The following is a 21,943-nucleotide window of genomic DNA, read 5'->3' as shown; positions in this document are numbered from 1 at the left end:
AGAGTAAGACTTACTGAATCTGACTGGGTCTGAACAGCCTTCGACTCTTCTGCAACAAATTCAACCCGCGGCGAACTTAGACTTCACGTTCCCAAAAGCTGGGGAACGTCATGCGTTGATCTTACGCACGAGTATCTCCGTACAGCGCGCAAGGAATCTTGACGGTAATAGAAGTCCAGGAACGATATATCGCGTCTATCTGGGTAGCAGACGGAGAGATGTGTCCCAAGGGTAGACAAGAGGCAGAGTGGGTGGGTGGTGGGAAAGAGAAAGAAGGAAGAGGGAAGGAAGACATGAGGGAGATTTATATAGAGAAGAGGGAAGTGAAATTTTCGATCATCATTCACTTTACATTCACCTGTGGTGTTACTGCTTCACTTTGCTTCCTACGCTGACTTCACCTTGTTCGGCTTCCATTCCCTCTTCCTCTCTTCTCTCTTCCTCTCTTCCTCCCTCGTCTTCCACCTTCTCTTCCATCTCTTCCAACAAGCCGGCGAGTCTCATTCCTCTCCCCTGTTTCTTTAGAAGTCACTCCCATCCATCCACAATGGATATGTAAGTCTTCCACTCTCTTCAAAGACGTAGAATCGTATCGCTGATCATATGAAGGCCAGGAAAAGGCATCGGTCTCCGTGGCTCAGAGAGCCTGGACAACTCGAACAATGAATCGAGCGAGCATGCCACGCATAATTCGGCTTCTGCTGTGCCTACGCAGAACACCGAATGCAAGGCTGCCACCACATCTTCTACCATCAACCCATCGGCCACAGAGCCTGCCACGCATAGTTCGGCTTCTGTTGTGCCTACTGTTTACGACAGTGATCTCTTACTTCGGGTCTGCCCAGCTCATCTCATAGGTGCCCCCTGCGAATACGAAGACTTGGAGGATATCAAGTGTGATCGGCTGTTCATTTGCGAGGTAGGCTGCTCGCGACTTGCTGGGCGCTTAATATAAGGAACATTGCTAACCATGGCAATTCTAGCACGTCGAAAACTATGTTTGCCAAGGGACCACGTGCAAATACCTTCATGGCATTCCGGGAACCTGTCTCAGTTTGTTGCTTGACATGGATTGCGATGGATGTAACCGCGCCCACGACCTCCTTGATGCCAGACTGAAAAACGCGGAGGAGGTACACCTGCATTGCACATACATTGCAGGTTAAACAAGGAAGCAGCTGGGAGGATTACCAGTTAATGGAACTTATCAGGAAATGAGTTCATGTTATGAACACCGAGGATTGAACAAGGAAATAGCTGGGAGGATTATCAGTTGCATGGGACCTATCAGGAAACAAGTCTATGTTACAAACACCAATCACAGCTCCATTCACGCCTTAGCTTCAATCGCTGTAGTCTTCAAACCCGTAGAAACACCCTTAGCCTGATCCTTACTTTCTCCATTTGCTGTCCCCATCGCAGCAGGCGAAGGTCCCTCTGTCCACATGCTCGCCACGGTTTCCACGGCTCGTTCAACGACAACGCGAACCCGATCCCTCAGCGCGGGATTGGCACACTCCACTTCCAGATCTTCCAGCCATATCCGGGCGACATGCTTGTCAATTTTGATTTCGAGCCCGGGGAATGGGATGCCTAGTGCGTGGAGACGAGAGATCTCGGCTGCTTCGAGCTCTGTTAGGTTTTCTTCCTCTTCATCCTCCTCCTCCTCTTCCTCTTCCTTCACGGGGTTCGACTTAGCGTCGGAGTCAGCTTTGTTGGTGGTGCCGTTGATGATGCTATTGGGGGGTAGGCGTGGGCGCTCGATGGCTGTGATCTCGGAGCCGAATTGTGCTTGGAGCATCATGAGGAGACGTCTGAAGCGCTCCTCTGGTCCGAGGTTGGAGTGGGGGTTGGGAAGTTGAAGGGTGCTGCCGTCGTCGTGATGGTGGTGGTGATGGTGATGCTTGTGTTTCGCGGATTCTGTATGATTGGTTGTTAGCTGGAGAGCCCTTTCTCTGTGGAGTTGTGGGATAATTGTCACATACGCTTCACTGAAGCAGGGCTGCTCTCGACAGTCAGGAGGACCGCCATGACTGCATCGGCAACTCCATCGTTCATCATGTTTCCTTCCCATTCAAGTTCGACCTCGCGGGTGCGAGGATAGTATCGGATGAGCACGCAGCCCATGACCAGGTAGGTTTGCGTGTCCTCCATGAGGATTTCTTCATCGGCGGCCTCCTCTTTGGGCTTCTCTCCGTTCGCTTTATCGGGTTCGTCTTCCTGCTCCTTCTTGACAATCTCCTGCTGGGGTTTGCCGACTTCTTCGATGGCACCAAAGGTACCTTCGAGAGCCCATTTGATTAGGTCCATGCTTGCAGAGCTCAGCGTAATATGCTGCTTGCATGTAATGGCGGTGGTGGTCAATCCAGCATACTCGCGGAGATCGTCGGGAGCCATTAGCGATAGGTTGAAGCCGTTTTGGACGAGGACACCGGACATTAGCTGGCCATCGTCTTCCTCCGAAGGGGGCGCGATTTGAGCCAGTTTGCCCACTACTTTCGCGATCTTGTCCTTCTTGAAGGGGATGCGAACTTCTTCGCAATTACCCGGAGTGTAGACCTTGACTTTGACAGTTTTCTCGGCGTTGAGACTGAGCAGCTTCGACTTGAGTCGCATCATTTGGTGCTTTTCACCGTGGACAAGAATCTAAAAAAATAAGTAACCCGAACAGATCGTGACAGAAGGTGAACGGGGCTACATACCACAACAGGCGCAGAGACTTCCTCAATGAAATTCCTGTTTTCAACTCCATCTACATGGGCTGCGAAACTGACCTCATCCACAGTACACCTTCTGGGAATCATAACCTTCTGCTCTTCTTCATTCCCAGCAGCCATGCCTCGCCTCACAAGTCCCGTCGTTGCTCTTGACATGACCGCAGGGATCTGCTCCGGTTCGTTCAGGATTTGCTTGGCCATCGTGCCCTCAACACTGTAGCCTGTCATGACCACACCATTGCGTTCATTCGGTGCCCACCGCTCCAGAAGCTCCCTACTAGTTCCGGTCTGGAGCATACCTGGTGAAGCCAGCATAACACATCCTCCTACATCATCGAAACGTTCCAAGCTGCGCAAACTTCTGACGAACCTGAAATCCCAGGGCCCTGCACTGACACTCTTGTCCCCACTAGCTTCCGCTTCCGCCATACGCTGACGGAAGAGTCGCTTGATGTTATCGTTCATTGCACCTATATATGTTTGATACACGACCATACATCTCCGAGCCGTATTTCCGATGTAGTAGATGGGTATCTTCTGAAGTTCAGGATGTGTCTCCCAATACTCGTCCAGAATGAGCAACAGCTCCTGGGCACGACCCAGGGCAAACACGGGCATTAAAACCCTGCCTCCGCGGTTCAGAACACCAGTAACTGCTTTCATTAGGGCCGCTTCACGTTCCAGGCGGGGCGGATTCGACGAAATGCCGAACGTCGACTCTGTGATAAGCACGTCGATTTTCACGCCTTTCGGAACTTCGGCTGGGATCAAATGTCTGTCTTCCTCACGAGAGTAGTCACCAGTGAAGAGAATGTTGAGTCCGGCGATTGAAATCAGAAACATTGCCGCACCGAGGACGTGGCCAGCAGGGAAGGGAGTAATGCGAATGCTATTGATCGTGTGCGTTGTGTTGAAGTCGATGGTCTCGATCAAGGGAAGCGTAGACAAATGGTCCTGCTCAGTATACAAAGTAGTGCGTTGATCCGAAGACGAGGCCGTACTGCTCACACGCACATTATCCTGAATCAACCATTTGTAGATGGCTTTGGTGGCGTGTGTCATGAATACACGGCCCTTGAAATTGGTCTTGCTGAGCACGTAAGGGAGCGCGGAGGAATGATCAACATGGAAACTGTGGGTTAAGGAGAGTATCTATCAGCCGACTGTCCGATTGAGATGGCCGAGCAAGAGATGAGATTGCAATGGTGGAGCGGAGACTGCGTTAAAAGGCATGGATACAGAGATACAACGCAAAGACCAAGATGAATAACTAGCATATATTGTATTGTCTCTCTCAGTACATGAGCAGATGCAGGTATGATGACAGCATGAAAGAACTCTGCCACGGTGCTGGAAAACCAAGGGGAAACGAGGTATATGATGCCATCCACGGCCGTGAACACAAAAACCCGCTTGCTCAGGAACGACGGTGTAGGAAAGGTGACTCGGGAAACACAAAAGAAAGACTGTCCCACATACTGGCTAATGAGAAGAATATCTACCGTGCTGAGGTCGAATTCGTCGAAGAAGGGCAGAGCTGAGAACCCTTCTTTCGCAGGATGCATACCAGCGTCAAGCTAATGCGGCCAGGGTCAGTAAACGCTAGAGACAAACTTGGATCGCGAAACACACACCATCACTGTTTTCCCTTTATACTGAATGATATGACATGATCGCCCGACTTCATTTCCACCTCCTAGACAGTAGAAGGCCAATTCATCCGTTGGATCAGCCGGCTCGTCATCCACCGCGGCATTTAGGGCCGATGCCTTTCGCTTTGTGGACATGACTGGGAGATTTTGGATGAGCCACAATTAGCGATGCGGTAATATTTATAGTATTCAACAAGCCAGTATTGATGCGACGGGGTCGAAAGTGAGTGGTAGTGTTCCTGGAAGTGCCGATATTCCTAGACTAGCTGCCTCTGCTCCGTAGGATGTCAATTGACTCGGGATTCACTGCCCATGACATGCGCTTCACAGAACGCGGACCAAGATCTGTAAGTGTTTATAATAATCAGTACAGTAGCCACCGCAACAATAGTTTGAGCAACAAGGCAAAGTGTGTTATATCTCCGGCACTTCCTGCGACTGGGCGCAACAAAGACACGGAGAGTCGCGAAACCAAGAAGCGCAAGGTCCAATATGGGGCGGCCTTACCTAAGCCAGCCACGTGATGCTCCGGGCGGATCGCCGCAAGAGCAAACCTCGTCGGTGCGAAGCTCCCCTTCGCTGTTCGCGAGAGTAACACCGACCAACCCCGTCAACCTGCTTCTCTCCCTCCGGTGCTCACTTCTTCACCAAAACACCCCATTCGATTCCTCTACGCCATTTATATCTCGCTTGCGATGACCTGAGATGGTCTCACTTGGTGGAGGAGGCGGTTAAAGTAGTCCGCCCGGTTTTCCTACATACATACAACGCGAAACACCTTCCCTTCTGGCGTCCAGCGCAACCGTGATCGGTCTTGCCTTTAATTCTTCAATCGGGGTTTCTCATCCAAGCCACCAAATCTATTCAGCATGGCGCAACCCCAGCAACAACACTTGACGCAGTCATTTTCCCCTCCGGGTTCCTCACCTTCACCTGGTGCCGCATCGCCTGTAAATGGTGGTGTCCCTCCACCTTTCAAGCGCCAACGTCTTTCACCTCTACCTCAGTCCCAGTCTCCTTACGCTTCACCTAGCTTCGGGACTTTACAACTACCGCAACACCAACCTGCCCCCATGGCTGCACCGACCATGAATATGAACGGCGTCTCACAGACTCCCGCTCCTCCACCTCCACCTCCAGGCGCGATGGGACCACCCTCTCGACCGGCAGACAAGGCTACCGATGCTGCTGAGCTTACAGATGTCCTAGCATCATCGGGTATTGATGTCCGGGAAGAGGAGGCCTTCCTGACGAGCAGTTACTCTGGTTCTTCGGCACAAGGGCAACAGCAACCTCGCCCTCAGCAACCACAGATACCGCAACAACAACAACCTCAACAACCGGTGCCACCTGCTGTCAACACCTCGTTCACATCACAAGCATCGACAACTGGGAGCGTTCCTACGACACCTAGTTTTGAACAGCCCTCCCCATACAAGCCGGTGACGACGCAGGATTCCTTCTATACGGAGCCGTCAACGCAGCCTCCTGCGCCTTTCAAGGATCCCAATGAGCCGACCCGCGAAGACACAGAGGCAGCTCGGCGCGCGCAGTATACTCTGCAGGACTCTTTCTTGTGGACTAAGGTATTGGAGCAGAGGCTGCAGAAGCGTGGTTTCGAACTCGGGGTCCGTATACCAGCAGAGGGCCTGTATCACCCCGTACCCGGTCGCCAACAACCTATCGAAGTCACTGGACCAGATGGATCTTCGATCATACGTTCCGGGCAGACAATCTTGAACCAGACCGGTGCACCCCTGTTGGATATTCTCAGCTTAATGTCCATTGCATGTGAGGAGCGGTTGCGAACAGTGGTCGATTATTCTTCGACACTGGCTAGGAGTCGACGCGCACATTCGCACGGAGTTGTCCCTACTGATTGGAAGGATGTGGCTACATCGGCTAATGCTGTCAATGGGAATGTGGAAAATCCTAGCACACCACTCAAGCGTAGGTGTACCCAGAGACTCTAACGAAGTGTTCTGGACTAACCGATTGAAATATAGGCCCACTATCAGCAACCGAACCGCAGGGTACCAAACCAATATCGGAGAAGTATCGCCTGCTTATGGATAAGGACAATTCCAGCGAAGAGGCCCGTGCTGCGAAACGTACCAAGCGCAGCGCGAATGCCATCCTTGGAGAAGGGGTAGCAAGCCGATCGGAATCTGTGGATATCCCTGGCTCTGGTGCCTCAACGCCGATCGGAGAAAGGGCCCCTAGCATCGATAAGAAGGGAATGTCGAAGAAGGAGGCCAAGAAGCTGATGGATGCCAAGGCCAGCGAGGCTCAGCAACATCAGCAGTCGGTAGAGACCGCGCGCCTGGCTACCAACAGCATGCTGTCTGGTCGCATGTTTGGAACCAAGAAATCTTACTCGTGGTTAAATCGTGGTGCAGCAGCTGGCAGTGGATTTTCCACGCCGTCGCGCGTCAACACCGCCACGCCGCCTGCAAGCACTGACAAACCCGGACGTTCCGGTGAGCCAGCCGCCGTGCCTGCAAAACGTCTGGGAACATGGCGAGAAGACAAGGACAGAGGCGCCGGCATCCAGGTCCGGGATATTCTATTTATGCTAGAGCTCGATGGCAGAGGGCCCCGACACGTACAAAAGGCCTACTCGAAAGATGTGAAGGAGGATCGAGCGGACTGAGATTACTTGGCATGTGTCGCTTCAGCGGTTTGTAATTCCGTTTTGGGTTCCTTACTGTGACTGCGCAGGATCGTGGTTACTTGGCAAGGTGGCATACTCCGCAGTGCTCGCAGTTGGTGTTCTTACCATTCATTGTATGTGCATTTGCCCATTCCTTTTTCGCATTCGATTGTGAGGTCCCGGACTATTGTCCGAGTGATACTCAAGCATTCGATTCCCTTCCTTTCTTCCAAGCTTACTACCCCCTGTTTAATTGCCTCGGGTCTCTTCCCGATATTCTGAAAAGTGGATGTATCTCATACCTGTGTGTTGCGGAAGGGGAACCAGGGTATTGCTGTTACAATCCACTTGCTTCATTTCCTAACCGACGGCAGAGAGCAGCGAACGCCAGTCCAAAGGGATACTGGAAATTGTCGGATAGTTCAGTGATGTGTTGTCTAAAGACGACAATCTGACGCTCCTACTGCCACGGGGAGAAGAGAGCGAAACGAAAGAAATGAAAGAAACGACATGGGGAAGGCTCCGTCTCTCTGTGTATTACTCGGTCACTGCATTTCATACGTATGAAATGATATGACATCTGTCTCGCAGACTGTCCATCTTCCAACCTACTATTCTTGCGTAGTTGTAGTCTAGTAGTGTTCGTACCTGAGGCCATTGATGCTGCATGCCAAGCCCGAGGTTTCCCAGAATGGTTTAGGGTTTCCGCTAGAGCGGTCGGGGCATCGGGTGGGACCAAACACGCAAGTCTCTTTCAGCCGGACAACTGAATCTGACTTCATGGTTTGCCCGGGAGGAGTTGCCAATCAGCTTGTCCACCAGACCTTCCGACCGTTACTCCAAGTCACATTTAGTTCATCGCCCTCTCATCCCTACGATCGAACCCTCTTCTGCAGACCAGAGTAGCAAAGCGGGGTTCCCCAAGAGCATGATCATCTCAGCGGGGGGAGGGTACCACCCCAATTTCAAAACAAGAGGATCAACTTCGGGGGCAATGATGTCAGAGATCAGGGACTAAAGAATTGGGACGAAGGGAGCACAAGGCCGAAAAAGCGGAGATTCGCCGCCCCCAACTCCAATCAAACGCCTCCGCGGCGTCATCACCCAGAGCAGTGTTCTTTCGGGTTATTATTAAACCTTCTCTCAGGGCAGATTGGCGGTACGAGCATCTCTCACTGCAAACGAGTCTGTTAGTTTACCTCCCACCAGGTGCAAAAACGCATGTCATGCAGCAGCCCTCTCCGGTCGTCTGGAGATGCCCGAAACGCAACGACAGCCACGATGACATTGCCACCGCTAACACTGCACGACGAACACTGCAGACGAGTAGAGCGATGACAAGAGAAGCCGGTCAAACACATTCATGATGCCACCCATACCCATCATCATCACGATCCTCTTTTCTTACCTGACCATTTGGTTCTCACAGGGTAATTGGTAACGTGTTTCATATCTGACATTTCGGTTCGCGGAAGAAAGGGCCTCAACCGGTGGGTGTCATCCAGAGCTTGGAAGCCTAGACTCGCCTCAAACTCCGGCGCTATGTTTTGCCTCCGGGGCTGGTTGGGTTAGATGAGCCTTGCGATCTGCGCCTACAAAAGCCGTGCCAGATCGTTGTTTGGGATTGGAATTACTATTATTGATGATAACCACTTCCCCTTCCATGGGATATTGCCGCGTAGAGAAAAGGGGGAGCCGCCCAAGGTCAAGCAGGACACACGGTATCGAAGACGGGTGTTCAGCCGAAGAATAGGCTTCTTCGGAGGATTGATTGATCCAGAAGGCCCAATGACACCGACTGGAATGGAGGATGGAGAGGGTGAGAGTTGAGTGTGTGTGTGTCGTAACCGAACAAACCTTCTGTGGTGGTGCTCGTGCGGCGAGGCGCCATCATCCACCATGACCCTTGAGACCGCCGTAATGGAGGAGAGGAGATTCTGTTCGGCCTGTATTCTTTTCTTGTCAGTAGTGCGAGGCAGGAGGAATCAGTTCTGCGCGCTGCCATTTTGATCCCCCCCCCCCGCCTCAGAGAAGTCAATCTGTAGTCTTGTTGTCTTCATTCCTCGTAGTTGTTTGTTGCTGTAGAACCTACTACGTATTTGTCTGATCCAGGCAAGAATTGAGAGGATATTCTTGGGAAGGTTTCCATTTTCCCTTGCTCTGGTCGTTGGAATTTCCCGTTCCAGCGCGGACTCGCAACTCTGTCTTTCTGGTAGTTGTCTGTCTAGTTAGTAACTATCTGTCACCAGGTCTCATCGCCTCTCTGCCATTTTTCAAATTCCAGTCTCGCGAAGCACTACCACCTCTTCTTGCCTTTTCCCCCTTTCATTGATGCTCACCATTCTTTGATAATCCCACCACTCCAGGCTGATGCTCTCTGACACTTCAATGGTTTCTCTTGTGGCTCACCCGGTGACCCAATGAGTCCTTCGTGAGTTCATCCGTACCGTACGAAGCGTTCTCGGACGCCTGCTGGTTCCCCCGACCGACCGCCTCGCCATCCATCCCTCCAGCCAGTGATCCCCACGCCTCTCGACTCTCTTCTTCCTTCTCTTTGCCCGGTGTTATCCTCCTTGACTCTTGTTTTTCCCTTGCAATCCGTCTTCTTTTTGAATCTTTCCTATACCCCGTTAATTCCCAATCCCCTTTTTTGTTGGAATTACAACACGAGAATCCCCGGGTGTCCGAGCCCTGCTCCCAGGTAGTTTCGCAGAGATTAGGATTACTACGACGAACGACTGCCGCTTGTTACTACGACGATTCGGACGGCCGACGACCATCCGGCGACTGTGAATCTCCTCCCCTCCACCACACCCTCTCTCTCTCTCTCCTTTCCTCTTTCTTCTCTTCCTCCCTCTTCACGTCCTTATCTCCTCTCTTTTCTCTTTCTCCTCCCCGTCTCTCCCCTTCATCTAGCCGGATTCCGCCGTGAGGACAGCCGGCTAGTATACACTTTTTTCTTTGCATCATGTCCACCCCTTCCACGGCTACCGCGACGCATCCGCATCAGCAACACTACGGATACCCCCATCATCAACCCTACCAACCGAACGCATCGTATCCCACCACATCCGCTGCAGGCACTTCTCGCCTTGTCCCATCTTCATATCCCTATCCCGTTTCCGCCCCGACGCCTGCTACCCTTCCTTTCGTGCAATCTCCGAAGCTCATGCCAACCGCACCCACCCCAACGACTACCACGACGACGACCACCACCACCACCAACACAACCACTGCCACCACAACAATGCCTCCCGCCCACAACGCTGTGGGCGCTGGCACAACAGCACAGGGCACTCGGAGGAGGAAGCCCAACTGGGGCGAGTTTTATAAAAATGGGATTCCGAAGGAGGTGATTGTCATTGATGACACGCCCCCTCCGGAACAGTCCAAGGCCTCCTCGCGCAGTCTCGCGACAGCGTCCACCGTCACGGCAGCCAACGGCAACGGTCCTCAGCCCGCCGGGAAAAAAAGGCGCACTGGCATCGAGTCAGCCTACGATGTTACGTATTATGATCGGCCGTCCTACTCAATCAACCCACAGCAATATGGCGAGGAGTCATCGGCTGCCTCCCTGTCTACTGATCGGACAACCTCTCTGCACACCACGGCTCCCACATCTCTTTCCCAGGGAAGTTCGGGAGCCAGTAATGGGATCATCTACGAAGACGCCAATGTTGGTCAGAAACGCAAGCGCGTGACCACCCGCAAGTCCGCTCGCGATGAGCAAAAACGGCGGGAGTTGGAGAACGCAGGCGATGCGTTCTTGAGCTATGTCCCGCCGCCGAAGCCGCCCATCAAGGCAAAGGACGTTCCCGTGCCTGTGGTCCGCGATGTATGTGATGAACCAATGACTCCCATCCTCCTTTCTCATCCCTTCTTTTGCTAACCGACTGTAGTATGCGAATCGAGGCGAAAAGTATGATGACGACGATGGCCATTATATTGTCAACCCTAATACGCCCTTGACTGAGCGATGTATGTGATGCCTTGCTGGTCATTCAGATACAACTGATGCTAACGTCTCGCAGACTCGATTATCAAGCTTTTGGGGCAAGGTACCTTCGGAAAGGTGGTTGAAGCGTTTGATAAGCAGCGTAAGACTCGCTGTGCCGTCAAGATCATCCGCTCGATCCAAAAGTACCGCGATGCTTCACGGATTGAACTTCGGGTGTTGTCCACACTGGCCTCAAACGACAAGCAGAACCGCAACAAGTGCATTCACCTTCGAGACTGTTTTGACTACCGCAATCATATCTGCATCGTGACGGACCTGCTGGGGCAAAGTGTTTTCGATTTTCTGAAGGGAAACGGCTTTGTGCCGTTCCCCAGCAGCCAGATTCAAAACTTTGCCCGGCAGCTATTCACCAGCGTCGCCTGTGAGTACTTTCCGGCCACATTCTATCACTGGGGATTTGCAGCTGACATCCCACAGTCCTTCATGACCTTAACCTCATCCACACCGACCTTAAGCCCGAAAACATCCTCCTCGTCAGCAACGCTTACCAAACCTTTACCTATAACCGCACTATTCCATCCTCTTCGCATGCTATCTCCCGGAGTGCACGTCAAAGACGTGTGCTGTTGGACAGTGAAATCCGACTGATTGACTTTGGGTCAGCCACGTTCGACGATGAGTATCACTCGTCTGTCGTGTCTACCCGACACTATCGGGCCCCTGAGATCATCTTGAACCTGGGCTGGAGCTTTCCTTGCGACATCTGGAGTATCGGCTGCATCCTCGTGGAGTTCTTCACCGGGGACGCCCTCTTCCAGACACATGACAACCTAGAGCACCTTGCGATGATGGAAGCTGTCATCGGTGATCGCATCGACACCAGACTGGTGAGGCAGGTGATGCAAGGCGGTCGCAGCGCAGGCCAGAACCAGGCCGCCAAGTAAGTTACATCATGATTGCACCTGTCGGATTACGCTGACAGTCCCAGGTATTTCAACAGGAACCGGCTTGAATACCCGAACGATCAGACCACTCGTGCCTCACGAAAGTATGTGAGGGCGATGAAGCAGCTTCCGGTACGGCCCTCTTCCACCCCATGGCCTAAGCCCTGGATCAGAATTTGCTAACCAGCCGCAGGATTTCATCCCTACCAACACCAAGTTCCATAAGTTGTTCCTCGATCTTCTGCAGCGGATATTCGTGTATGACCCGAAGAATCGGATCACCGCCAAGGAAGCTCTGAAGCACCAGTGGTTTAAAGAGTCCTTAGTGGATGACGGCACCGAAGCCCTACGAATTGGGGAGCAGCTGCAACGCACTACTCAGCGGCGTTGATTGGAGCAGTCTTCAACTGGACACTTGTGTCAAGTGTGATCTAGCTTCGCGCTAATCTTGCGACGAACGCTGCGGAGCCCTTCTAGGCTGGTGCGTCGAGGTACCCCCCTTCGACAGCCACCAGGCATGGCATGTATGGGTATAGCCACATTTGCGATAGAAGGATGTTATTTTTCTGTTTGGATACTACTTCTCAGGGATGGCCTGGCGATAGTGCTAGCCGATTGATGATAACTGGGTAATGGAACTGACGGAGGGTACATGGATGGGATATCCCGGAGTTGATGCCCGCAGTTGGGCAAGGTGTATGGGGTTTTGCATGCTTTATTGTGAACACAAGAAATCGTTGGTCGAGGTCTGATTCCCACCAGTCCCCGACGAGGACAGAAAAGCAGTACGACATATATTGATTACCGGAGGGACATACCATTTTTATATTTATGTGATTCTTATACTGTCCAGGCGGTCTGGACTTTGGGGCTTTGTGGGCTTGTGCGGATTCTGTTATGCTTCATCGTTTTCATATCTTCTTCTTTTTCTCACAGCATCGTTCGATATGATTTTTCATACTCGGAACTTATTTGACGTCTACGGGCGCTGGTGACATGACGATTTATCTCCTGCATAGCTTTGACTATGATTCTTGACCTTTTGACTTGTTCTTCGACGCGGTAGAGCCGTATCCTCTGGTCTGTCTGTCTGTTGTCCTCGGATGGAACCAGAGGTGATGATGATGCATAGACGTGTGCATTGTGACTACTACCACTACCGATGTATATATATTATACCACTTGATACTACCTTTACCTACTTACTTTTCATGAGCTCGTCACGACTGGATCAACGGACCGGAGTTCTCTTGACGCTATCATCTACCATCTCATATACCAATGCTACTCTTCACCTTCAATGAACTGATGGACTCATTGAGATCTTGAAGCAGCATCAAATTCACTCACGACCAACACCACCTCTTGCATGACTGAGTATACACAAGGAACATACATATATAAGACAGGTATGGTAAATCCATTCTCCCCCGGTCCAAAAGAACAGAATGTCTACAATACACTACTAATCCAACCACTCTATCCTTCTACTACTGCTATTACATATATCTCCCTTATGCAACACATCAACTCTACTCACATATACACACACACCTCAACATCCTCACTTCAATTTCACCACTCATTTCACCACTACTAAGACCACCGCAACCAACAAAGGGAAGGTCTCCGTATGATTCAAACCATTCACCACCTTTTACGACACCCATTTTAACTTTTCACATGAAATAATTTGTTCAACTGCTTATTACTTACCACATCTTTTATCCTTACACAAACACAACACTCCACCGTACTTTTCAACATCGGAAAGTTTCGAATCAAATACACGATTTCCCAACGATGTTCGCCTTTCATGATACCATTTCAGGCACTATACGGATAAAGCGTTGAAGGAGGTGCCAGTTGGGGACAAGAACGTTGGGGTTTGATGTTATCAATTACATTCTTTGTTCTGTCCAATATATATCCTCATTGTCAGGGAAGTGGATCTTAGTGACGGATTCGACTTCGACGATATACATACAAGGATGAATCTGAGTTTGGAGTTAGAAGATGGAAGTCAGTCCTATTTGACCTCAGATTCGTAGTTGGAGTGCATTGCATTGCATATGTAGTAGCACTTATCATCTAGTTATAATAAGGTCCACCATATTCTATGACTCCAGAGTTGACAAGTATACGGGAGGGAGAACGTGGGGGTGTTTAAGGAGACGCCCTTTTCAGGAGTGGAGGGATATACACATACTATATAAACAGTCCTGCTCCATAAATCTACTACTTAGTGGTGCATTTATTTTTTAATGGTTGCTATATGAGATGCTAAGTGCTTCTAGAAATAGTAATATGCTGGTAATACTGTACTTCTTACTCGCTGTTGTACTATATATAATAGTACCGGTAGGGGTATCGTGGTGGTGATGGTATCAAAACAAATTGATCTACAACCATATTGTGATGGTAGAGAATTGTGCGCTGGAATAACAGTCATAGTAGATTGGCGTAAGGATTCATTTATCTTTACTAACAGTGAATTAATGTATGGGACCGGTTGTAGAAGGTTAACAGCTGACTCCCCCTCAGGCAACTATATACTAGAACTGCCATGTAGGCAGTTCTCAAGTAGTAAGTAGTATGTGAAACTTGAAGGGGTTATTGTACTGAGTATATTTAGTAAGTAGTGGAGTAGTATCACGTGTTTCAATTCTGACCGTGTTACTATATTCGTTGCACTGCATACTAGCAAGGATAGTTGTATCTCATTCAGGACTAATGCTCACCGAAATATATATGCAACCGCAACGATCTATCCACAAACGGTCTAACGATCTAAGAAAAGCCATCGCAAAGTGTAAACCGAAAGACAGACAGTATCAACAAACGCCCCAACCAAGGTAACTTTTATCTACATGCCCCGGTTGAACTCCACCTGACCATCCTTACCACCCTTCTCCCAGAACTCCGGCTCCAAAGTCGTGGCACTGATAGCCTGTCTCTGCGGGAACGCTCCCAGCGCCAACGGCAACGCGAACAGCGATGTCGCCAACACCAATCCCAAGTTCAAGGGCATGATCATGCGCGGACGAGCCTTCAACCAAGCGGTCTTCTCCAAGCGCACCAGCACCAACGGCGGCACCACCATGATAGGGGTAGCGTTCAGCACACGACTGATAGCCGTCTCGCCGACCGCAATAGTGGCGGCCTTCTTACTCTTGCCCAGACTCTGCACGGACTCGCCGGACTCCTCGAGCTTCTTCTTCTCCTCCTCAGACAGCACCGGGTACACGTCAATGCCCTGACGGATCTCCTCGCCGCGCATGAGGAACACGTTCAGCGCGCTAGCGCTGGACACAGCGGCGAACGGCACCAGACGACCCAAGATAAGCTTCGCGTTGGGCGAGATGCCCTTCAGACGGGGCACGAGGGCATTAAGACCCAGAGCGACGGAGCAGGAGGCCGACACGGCCATGAGGTAGGACTTGGCGATCTGGGGGACGGACAGCGGGGTGGATTTGTTGGCGTTCGCGTTGTTAATGGCGACGTTGAGGGATTGGTTGGCAATTTGCCAGAGGAGAGTTCCGGTTGTCTTGAGTTATTATTGGTCAATTTTTACGATCCATGTAGTCGGGTCTGAGAGCTGGCGTGTCTGTGTGACTTACCTGCAGTCCCGGCGTAAGCATACCAGCTGTCACGACCAGATTGGACATGACGTAGCAGGACATGCGAAAGGGAAGGAAGACCGGCTCGCCAGTGTCTGGTGATGGGTATGAGTATACGCTGTGTGATTTTCTCTCAAGAGCTGGTTGAGGGGGGAGGACGAGGACGCACCAGGGTGAAGGGTGGAATCGACCACCTTCTTCGCGCGCCACAACTCCGGAGTCATATGCGGAAGATGGTTCTGCTTGTACGAAGAGACCAGCTTCTTAGCCTGCTCCAGACCGGACGAGGACACGAACATCATCCTGGGGAGGAATTGGTATCAGCGAAAAGACCACACACTCATTCACATCGAGCGCATCTCCCACTTACCGCGGGTCGGAGAGGTCAGCCGCATGCCGCACGCGGCCCCAGTAGGTTGTCAGATCATATTGAGACCGAGGAAGGTCCCGGCTGCCGGGGAGGGAGGCGGACATCTCCAGAGACGAACGAGGGTCGCGAAGACAGGATGGACAGAGACACTTCAGGGAAAGGGAGAGAGTCGGAGGAGTCATCGGCGCCACGACGAAAATCATTGAGGCGGGACCACACGTGCCTATCGCGGGCGGTGAGCCGATAAGCGTCAGATCCACCAATCGGAGTGCGCGAGTCTCCGATCTCGTCAGGCACGCCTCACCGCCCTGAAAGCGGTACGGTATTTCCGTTACCGAACGCTACTCCGGAGTATATACTCCGTCCTGTGGTCGTACTCAGGTCTACTGGTTGCTATGTCCTTCAGGGTAGTATTTCATTCAGGGTGGCGAACATATAAGAGTACAGGTATCACAAGTCTCTCGCCACACAATTAGTAGAACAAATTAAAAAACATCCATCATCCATAGGTCAGCAGTTACCGCTGGGATGTGATACATGACCGCCCGAAGCGGAAAAATGTACGTCGCAAGGAAATGGGGGGTATGTCTAAGCTCTGGCACACAGATGAACAAATGAAACCCGGTGGAAAAAGGAAAATGAAGGCGTAGGCCTGCTCTCTGGCAAGACCATCAATGCAAAAATAAAACGAGAACCCACCCGGGATGTAGGTCAAGTCGTACAAAAACTCGGTGCGAGAATGGTACACGAAGAATGGAAGGACGCCAATCGGGCGCCGTGGTCATTACGTTCATCGAAATCGGTAGGATTTATGAGCTAAAGGCGAGGTGGGTGCATGTCCTGGAGCCCCGACAGGCACCCGCACCCGATGATTCTTTCGAGTGGGAGTCTGGGCGCAGAAGATGCACACATACACGGACGGCAGGTTGGCCCGCTCCAGTCCGACACACTTGGTATGTAACCAGTGACTGCAGGATTCGCTGCTCATCAATCAGTAGCCGTCCATAGACAGTCGATTGCTATGGCTTACCATTGGATCATGAGGTGGCCACCATTGTCCATGGAGTTGCAGACACACCGGGTCCCATTGCTCGGGTTGCTGAAGCGGTCGGTGACAGGGGTGGCTATGTCGGGGTCGGTCATGGTCGTGGGCGACGTGTTCGTGGTTCGTGAACTGAGGTCAAGCTCAGCCCCAAATCGCGGCGGGGACGATCGGAGATGAGCGAGAGAGCGAGCAGAACGGCTGATCCGCGACCCGTAGCTGACAGTGTGTGGACGAGGGATGCGGCCTCTATCTTGAAGGACCTTCCGGAGTGCATGCTGGGCATCACCGCTGTCATCCTCCGGATCAGCAAAAGGCTCGCCTAGGGAACCGGCACTGAGGTATGACAGGTCAGAGTGTAACGTTGTCAACTGCTTTTTCGGGGTGCGCTTCCAGTCATCCAGAGTAGGCTTGTACTGTGGTCGTCTGGAAGGCCCTCGACCGGCATCAGCCCATGGGGATGCTCGTCCCGAGGACGATGCAGCCGTAGAGGTATAGGAACCCTTCGAATGGGGCCGTGAACCACAGTCACTACGAGCAATCGTCGCCCCACTGGCGTCGGAAAAGGCAAACGAAGGGTTGCGACTGGGGACAGTTGGGTATTCACAGTAGTCCACCGAGTCATACTCGCTTTCCGTGGTCGAGCCATCCAAGTCCATTCCTGTGAGGGGGTCCGTCAAGCCGGTTGATGCCTCGGGCACAGGTTGCATTTCCGCCTTGGCTCTGCCGTCTTTGCCTATCTTGAGGACTACGGACTGGGAGCGTCTCGGCAGGCTAGCAGCCACCGAGTTTGCCCTCGAAAGCTGATGACGAATGGGCTTGATAGGTGACGAGCGACCCTTGGAGGGACTCTTCCGGATTCCATTGCTCGAAGTCATCATACACCCAGACCCCGGTCGGCTGGCAGACCCTGCAATAGCACTGTGCGTTAGGCTACGAGTCAGAGCAGGCCTCATCTGACGGGGGGTGTAGTCATCGTCATCCTCATCCTCATAGACAGGAATATGGTGGTTGACACTGCGAGCGCGCCGGAGCTCCTCTCTCTTGGACTCCTCCGTTTGGTGATGGTACGGCTGGCGAGTCGGTCGGGAAAAGAGCCTCTTCTCAGGAGTCGGCTGCAGCCCACCAAAACGGCGTGCAGGGGAGCTCAGAAACAGTGCTGGATCCTCTGCCTTCGTGACAGGGCGGCGGGGGGAGGTGGAGAAAGGGGCAGGAAAGAGGGCGGCGTCGGTAGTGGTCACCCCCGAGGAGAGGTTATATGTACTACTATTGAAATCGGGGAGGTCCGTGTTCCCTTCGATCATGGGCAATTGTGGGATGTGAGAATCTGGGGCGGTGGTATGATTGATGTGGAAGGAGTCATTGGCATGAAGATCAAACAGGTCGAGGTTGTTACTGGCTGACAGGCCCATGTTGCTCTCGTGCTGATTGAGATCATGGTCCCAGAACAGCCTTTGCTGTGGGAACAATGTAGAGGCGCCTGAATCGATTGATCCTAGTTGAAACGGGTCTGGGGATGATTGAAGGTCTCCAAAGAGCCGCGGGGAAGCTCCCAGTAACCGACTGGGAGTCTCTAAATGGCCGCCAACCATACTGGAAGCGGACGGCCGTCGACCTGTACCAGTGGCCTCGTCAAGCCCCGCCACCTTCTTTCTAGAAGCACTGCTAGGAGGAGGGGTTTGAATTGTCGCAGCAGATTTGGCTGAATCTACCGTGCGAGGACCATCCTCTCCCACATGCCCTTGTGGCCTTGACGGACGACGTCTCTTGGCCGTATCAGTGTCTTGCTCCGCCGCCTTGCCATTCCGGGAGTTGTCATCGGTGCCTGTCGGTCGGTCGGGGGCCGTATCCGGCAGCCGGAGAGGGTTGATGGACGGTGTACTCAGCCCAAACTTCTGGGGCGTGCGGAGGAATTCCGGACTCGAGGCATAGGGGTCCGAAGTATCCCAGGTTACCCGGGGATCGAAGAAGCTGGATTCGAGTTTGGGGGTCTGGAAAGCGGAATCGCCAAAGATTGTGGCGGTCGGGGGAGTCCTCGTAGGGGTCTGAGGTTCACCGTTGGGATAGCTGAAGCTGAACGAGAAAGACGGCTGTGTCAGCATCATGTTGCACACTAGCTATCGCTGGAGGGTCGGAGCTCGGTAGGAGCTCCGCAACCCACAGAATATACTGCCAGAGAGGACCAATGTGGGTAGAGATTGAAATGTGCATATGAAGATAAAAGTCCGAAATGGAGCAGACGACAGTAAAAATATTGGAATAACAAACGAGAAAGGAAACAGTATGAGAGAGAAAGGAATTGTAGCTAGTAAGGAGCGTAGTGATAGAGAAGGCAGCCCCGCGTGTGCCAGTCATACAAGATGAGTAGGAAATTCAACCGACATACCTGTGAACCGGTTGATCCCAACTCATGTCAGCAACGTTGTGATCCCAGCAACCATACAATGCACAAGCTGCCAGGCAACCCTCTTGTAGGAAGTCGAGATATTTCGGGGGCCGTCAGGAATGTTGGAGGAGAGGGGTTGGTTCGGTAGGGATCGCTGTGCCGACGAATGTGAGCCTCCTCCACAGGGTCATTGAAGCCAAGCTCGTTCGGACTGGAGTTGTAGGTTCGGACACAAGACTGTTTGACTGTTTGACCCTTCGAAGGTAAGGTTGGGGTTGGACGAAGGGAGGACGACGCTAGCACATAGTCCTATCGCCGGTCTAAAGGACGGGAGGTCACCGGGGCTGGTAAGCTGGAGAAGGGGAGGGACAAAGAAAAGGTAGAGAGGGAGGAGGAGTAGTCGAGAGGGGGGAAGAGAGAGAGAGAGACAGAGACAGAGAGGAAGCCAAGCAGGCTGGGGTCGAGGGATTGAAGGTTGGGTTAGTGAGTTAGTATGGAAGGTTCCAAGAACGACAGAGCTCTCCTGAACAAAGGGAGGAGCGGAATGCGTTTAGATCAGGACGCTGTGTCTTTGATGCTTCCCTCTTTTTGTTCTGTTCCAACCTTGCCCTTCAACAGGAGTGAGCAGGAGAAAGTGAAAAAAGAAAAAAAGGAGACCAGGAGAACTCTACCGGCTCGTTGTGAAGGAAGAAAATCGAGAGAGAGAAGAGAAAGTAAGAAGCGAAGCCGAATGGGAAATTTTGTGTTTTCGTTTTCCTCTGTTTGTAATTTGGTAATAATTTGACAGTTTTTTTGCCCTCTTTTTTTCCTTTTTACTTACATCCGCAGATCCACCAGCTGGGGACCTTTTTTTTTTCTTAATGAACTGCTACGTTCCCTGGGAGGGTCAAGGTCCGGTTCTGCTGCAACCAGGACTTGGTACCTTCACTGCTGGTGACAAATGAGGCTGCTCCAAATTATCGTCGTTGGATCCTGCCATCTTAATCCCCCGCCATTATAGTATTCTAGTCTTCTAGTATTCATCTAATTCATCTAGTAGTCCTTGGTCATTGAGTCCCCTCTCGAATCATCAAGCTAACTCTGCCTCTCCTCCCGATCGTCCTCCACTTTTGGCCGGTGGAGCTTCGGGCCTTGGGTGAGATGAACTGGGACCGCTGCACACGACCGGCACCTTGGCCTTCCCGCTGCGAAGGGGGAGCCTTCATGACGCACCGAATGGATACAAAAGTGCATGAATTGCAACGTAGAGTCATAACCTTTCCTATTTCCTATCTCTCATAAAAATGGACATGAGGTGATTACTGCTATCAATGCCGTAGTTGTTCTATCAACTTACCAATGGTTCTGGTTCCGAGAATAGTTAATTATCACACTACTCCAGTAGTTACTGTGTACCTCGGATGGAATAGTCAGCTCGTAGGGACTTATTTAATAGGCCCTTAGAAGTATAGGTTACTCCGCCCGAGCCTTTCCTTTGTAGATAGAGGGTATTAGATAGTGGTCCACACATCAAACGGCCCCAAACTTATAGCAAGTTACCTAAGTATTGAAGGTATATACCTGCCGTCAATGCCGGAGAAACGTATACGAGGTCACCAGCATCATTTTGAATGTCGACAGATGGAGTCAGCGGGAAGAGACTGGTCCTTTCAGCGCGAAATTATACCACCGAACGTATCCATAATAATCCATGACTAGTGAACCGCGCTCCAAGGCACCAGCGGGCGGTCCCAAGAACAAGGAACAGCGGTCCATTTCCGTGGGTCATCTATCACCGTCTCCAGTGTGATCGGTTGGTCAAGTTACTGGTGCTGACGCCGGGCTCTGGACCTGCATTCGTCTTCGATTGTTTCCCTCCCACGAATCTTATGGCTTGTTCATTCTTCCTCGGGTGGCCGTCGAATAGACTTCCCACTTTGCTGGAGAGTGTGACCGATATGTCAACATTCACAGGTGACAGATATCGAGGACACTGGTTTCACTTTTAACCCAGAATTGTGGCCGTATGTCTCGACCATTCTCTAAACCACCGATGCAGATCGATTCATACCGGTCAACACTTTACTCCATATTTTTGCTCCATACTTACTCCGTACTGGAGTAGGAAACAATCCGGACAAGGTTTGAATGTGAGCAGGTCAACCTCCCTTCCCTTACGAAAGCGTCGATCGAGGCCGGATTGGGCGACGGGAGATTGAGCCTTGCGACCACCGCCAACACTAACGACCCTCGGACGCCCTGGGGTTTCTGGTCCTTCATCCCCCCGACTCCGGCCACGACCACCACTAAACTAACCACTAATAGTCCATCCACTGGGGCCTCTTTTCAGCTCCAGCCTCGATCTCATCATCCCACGTCTCGCAAAGTGTGTAAGTGTGTGTACTGTGTACTGTGTGTGTGTGCCCGGAATATTAATAGCTCCCCGTAATTACGATCTCCTGGGCCTGGGACCGACCCCAATGACGACATTAGAAGCTTTCCAATTCCCCCAAAATGCAATTCAGCTCCGTGTCTTCTCCGGCAGAATCCCTGGTCTCCCTCCCCTTCCCAGGTTAGCTAGATAGCTGTCTGGAAGCTATGGCGACGCTATTTGCACCCGCT

General features: G+C 51.8%; 6 protein-coding genes across 6 annotated transcripts; 3 read left to right on the top strand and 3 right to left on the bottom strand.

Annotated features, from left to right (window-relative positions):
* The first annotated feature begins 369 nt into the window (after positions 1 to 369).
* ASPBRDRAFT_452366 (uncharacterized protein) lies at positions 370 to 1,328 on the top strand. Its single transcript, XM_067625350.1, has 3 exons — positions 370 to 555; positions 610 to 919; positions 984 to 1,328. The coding sequence occupies exons 1-3, from the start codon at positions 548 to 550 to the stop codon at positions 1,164 to 1,166; spliced, it is 501 nt and encodes a 166-aa protein (XP_067481776.1). The 5' UTR covers positions 370 to 547; the 3' UTR covers positions 1,167 to 1,328.
* ysh1 (cleavage polyadenylation factor subunit YSH1) lies at positions 1,124 to 4,814 on the bottom strand. Its single transcript, XM_067624187.1, has 5 exons — positions 4,352 to 4,814; positions 4,197 to 4,294; positions 2,703 to 3,849; positions 1,986 to 2,646; positions 1,124 to 1,920 (listed from the first exon to the last, which is right to left on the bottom strand). Exons 1-5 carry the CDS (start codon positions 4,502 to 4,504, stop codon positions 1,331 to 1,333), a joined length of 2,649 nt encoding a protein of 882 aa, XP_067481775.1. The 5' UTR covers positions 4,505 to 4,814; the 3' UTR covers positions 1,124 to 1,330.
* Positions 4,815 to 5,238: 424 nt separating this feature from the next.
* ASPBRDRAFT_27552 (uncharacterized protein) lies at positions 5,239 to 7,022 on the top strand (the record flags this gene model as incomplete). Its single annotated transcript, XM_067622397.1, has 2 exons — positions 5,239 to 6,319; positions 6,376 to 7,022. 2 exons carry the CDS (start codon positions 5,239 to 5,241, stop codon positions 7,020 to 7,022), a joined length of 1,728 nt encoding a protein of 575 aa, XP_067481774.1.
* Positions 7,023 to 9,990: 2,968 nt separating this feature from the next.
* Positions 9,991 to 12,315, top strand: ASPBRDRAFT_27551 (putative protein kinase (Lkh1); the record flags this gene model as incomplete). The annotated part of the gene is made up of 6 exons (XM_067622396.1): positions 9,991 to 10,857; positions 10,922 to 11,000; positions 11,054 to 11,401; positions 11,458 to 11,920; positions 11,969 to 12,028; positions 12,051 to 12,315. The coding sequence occupies 6 exons, from the start codon at positions 9,991 to 9,993 to the stop codon at positions 12,313 to 12,315; spliced, it is 2,082 nt and encodes a 693-aa protein (XP_067481773.1).
* Positions 12,316 to 14,563: 2,248 nt separating this feature from the next.
* ASPBRDRAFT_39671 (sideroflexin family transporter) lies at positions 14,564 to 16,077 on the bottom strand. Its single transcript, XM_067624186.1, has 4 exons — positions 15,915 to 16,077; positions 15,714 to 15,847; positions 15,545 to 15,639; positions 14,564 to 15,471 (listed from the first exon to the last, which is right to left on the bottom strand). Exons 1-4 carry the CDS (start codon positions 16,016 to 16,018, stop codon positions 14,791 to 14,793), a joined length of 1,014 nt encoding a protein of 337 aa, XP_067481772.1. The 5' UTR covers positions 16,019 to 16,077; the 3' UTR covers positions 14,564 to 14,790.
* Positions 16,078 to 16,704: 627 nt separating this feature from the next.
* Positions 16,705 to 19,061, bottom strand: ASPBRDRAFT_193243 (PHD finger domain protein; the record flags this gene model as incomplete). Its single annotated transcript, XM_067620591.1, has 2 exons — positions 16,705 to 16,894; positions 16,945 to 19,061. The coding sequence occupies 2 exons, from the start codon at positions 19,059 to 19,061 to the stop codon at positions 16,705 to 16,707; spliced, it is 2,307 nt and encodes a 768-aa protein (XP_067481771.1).
* Between the last annotated feature and the right edge of the window lie 2,882 nt (positions 19,062 to 21,943).

The sequence above is a fragment of the Aspergillus brasiliensis genome, assembly GCF_001889945.1.
Source record: "Aspergillus brasiliensis CBS 101740 unplaced genomic scaffold ASPBRscaffold_3, whole genome shotgun sequence".
NCBI lineage: Eukaryota > Fungi > Ascomycota > Eurotiomycetes > Eurotiales > Aspergillaceae > Aspergillus > Aspergillus brasiliensis.
The sequence above is the reverse complement of the archived record's forward strand: the minus strand, read 5'-3'. Positions and strand labels throughout refer to the sequence as shown.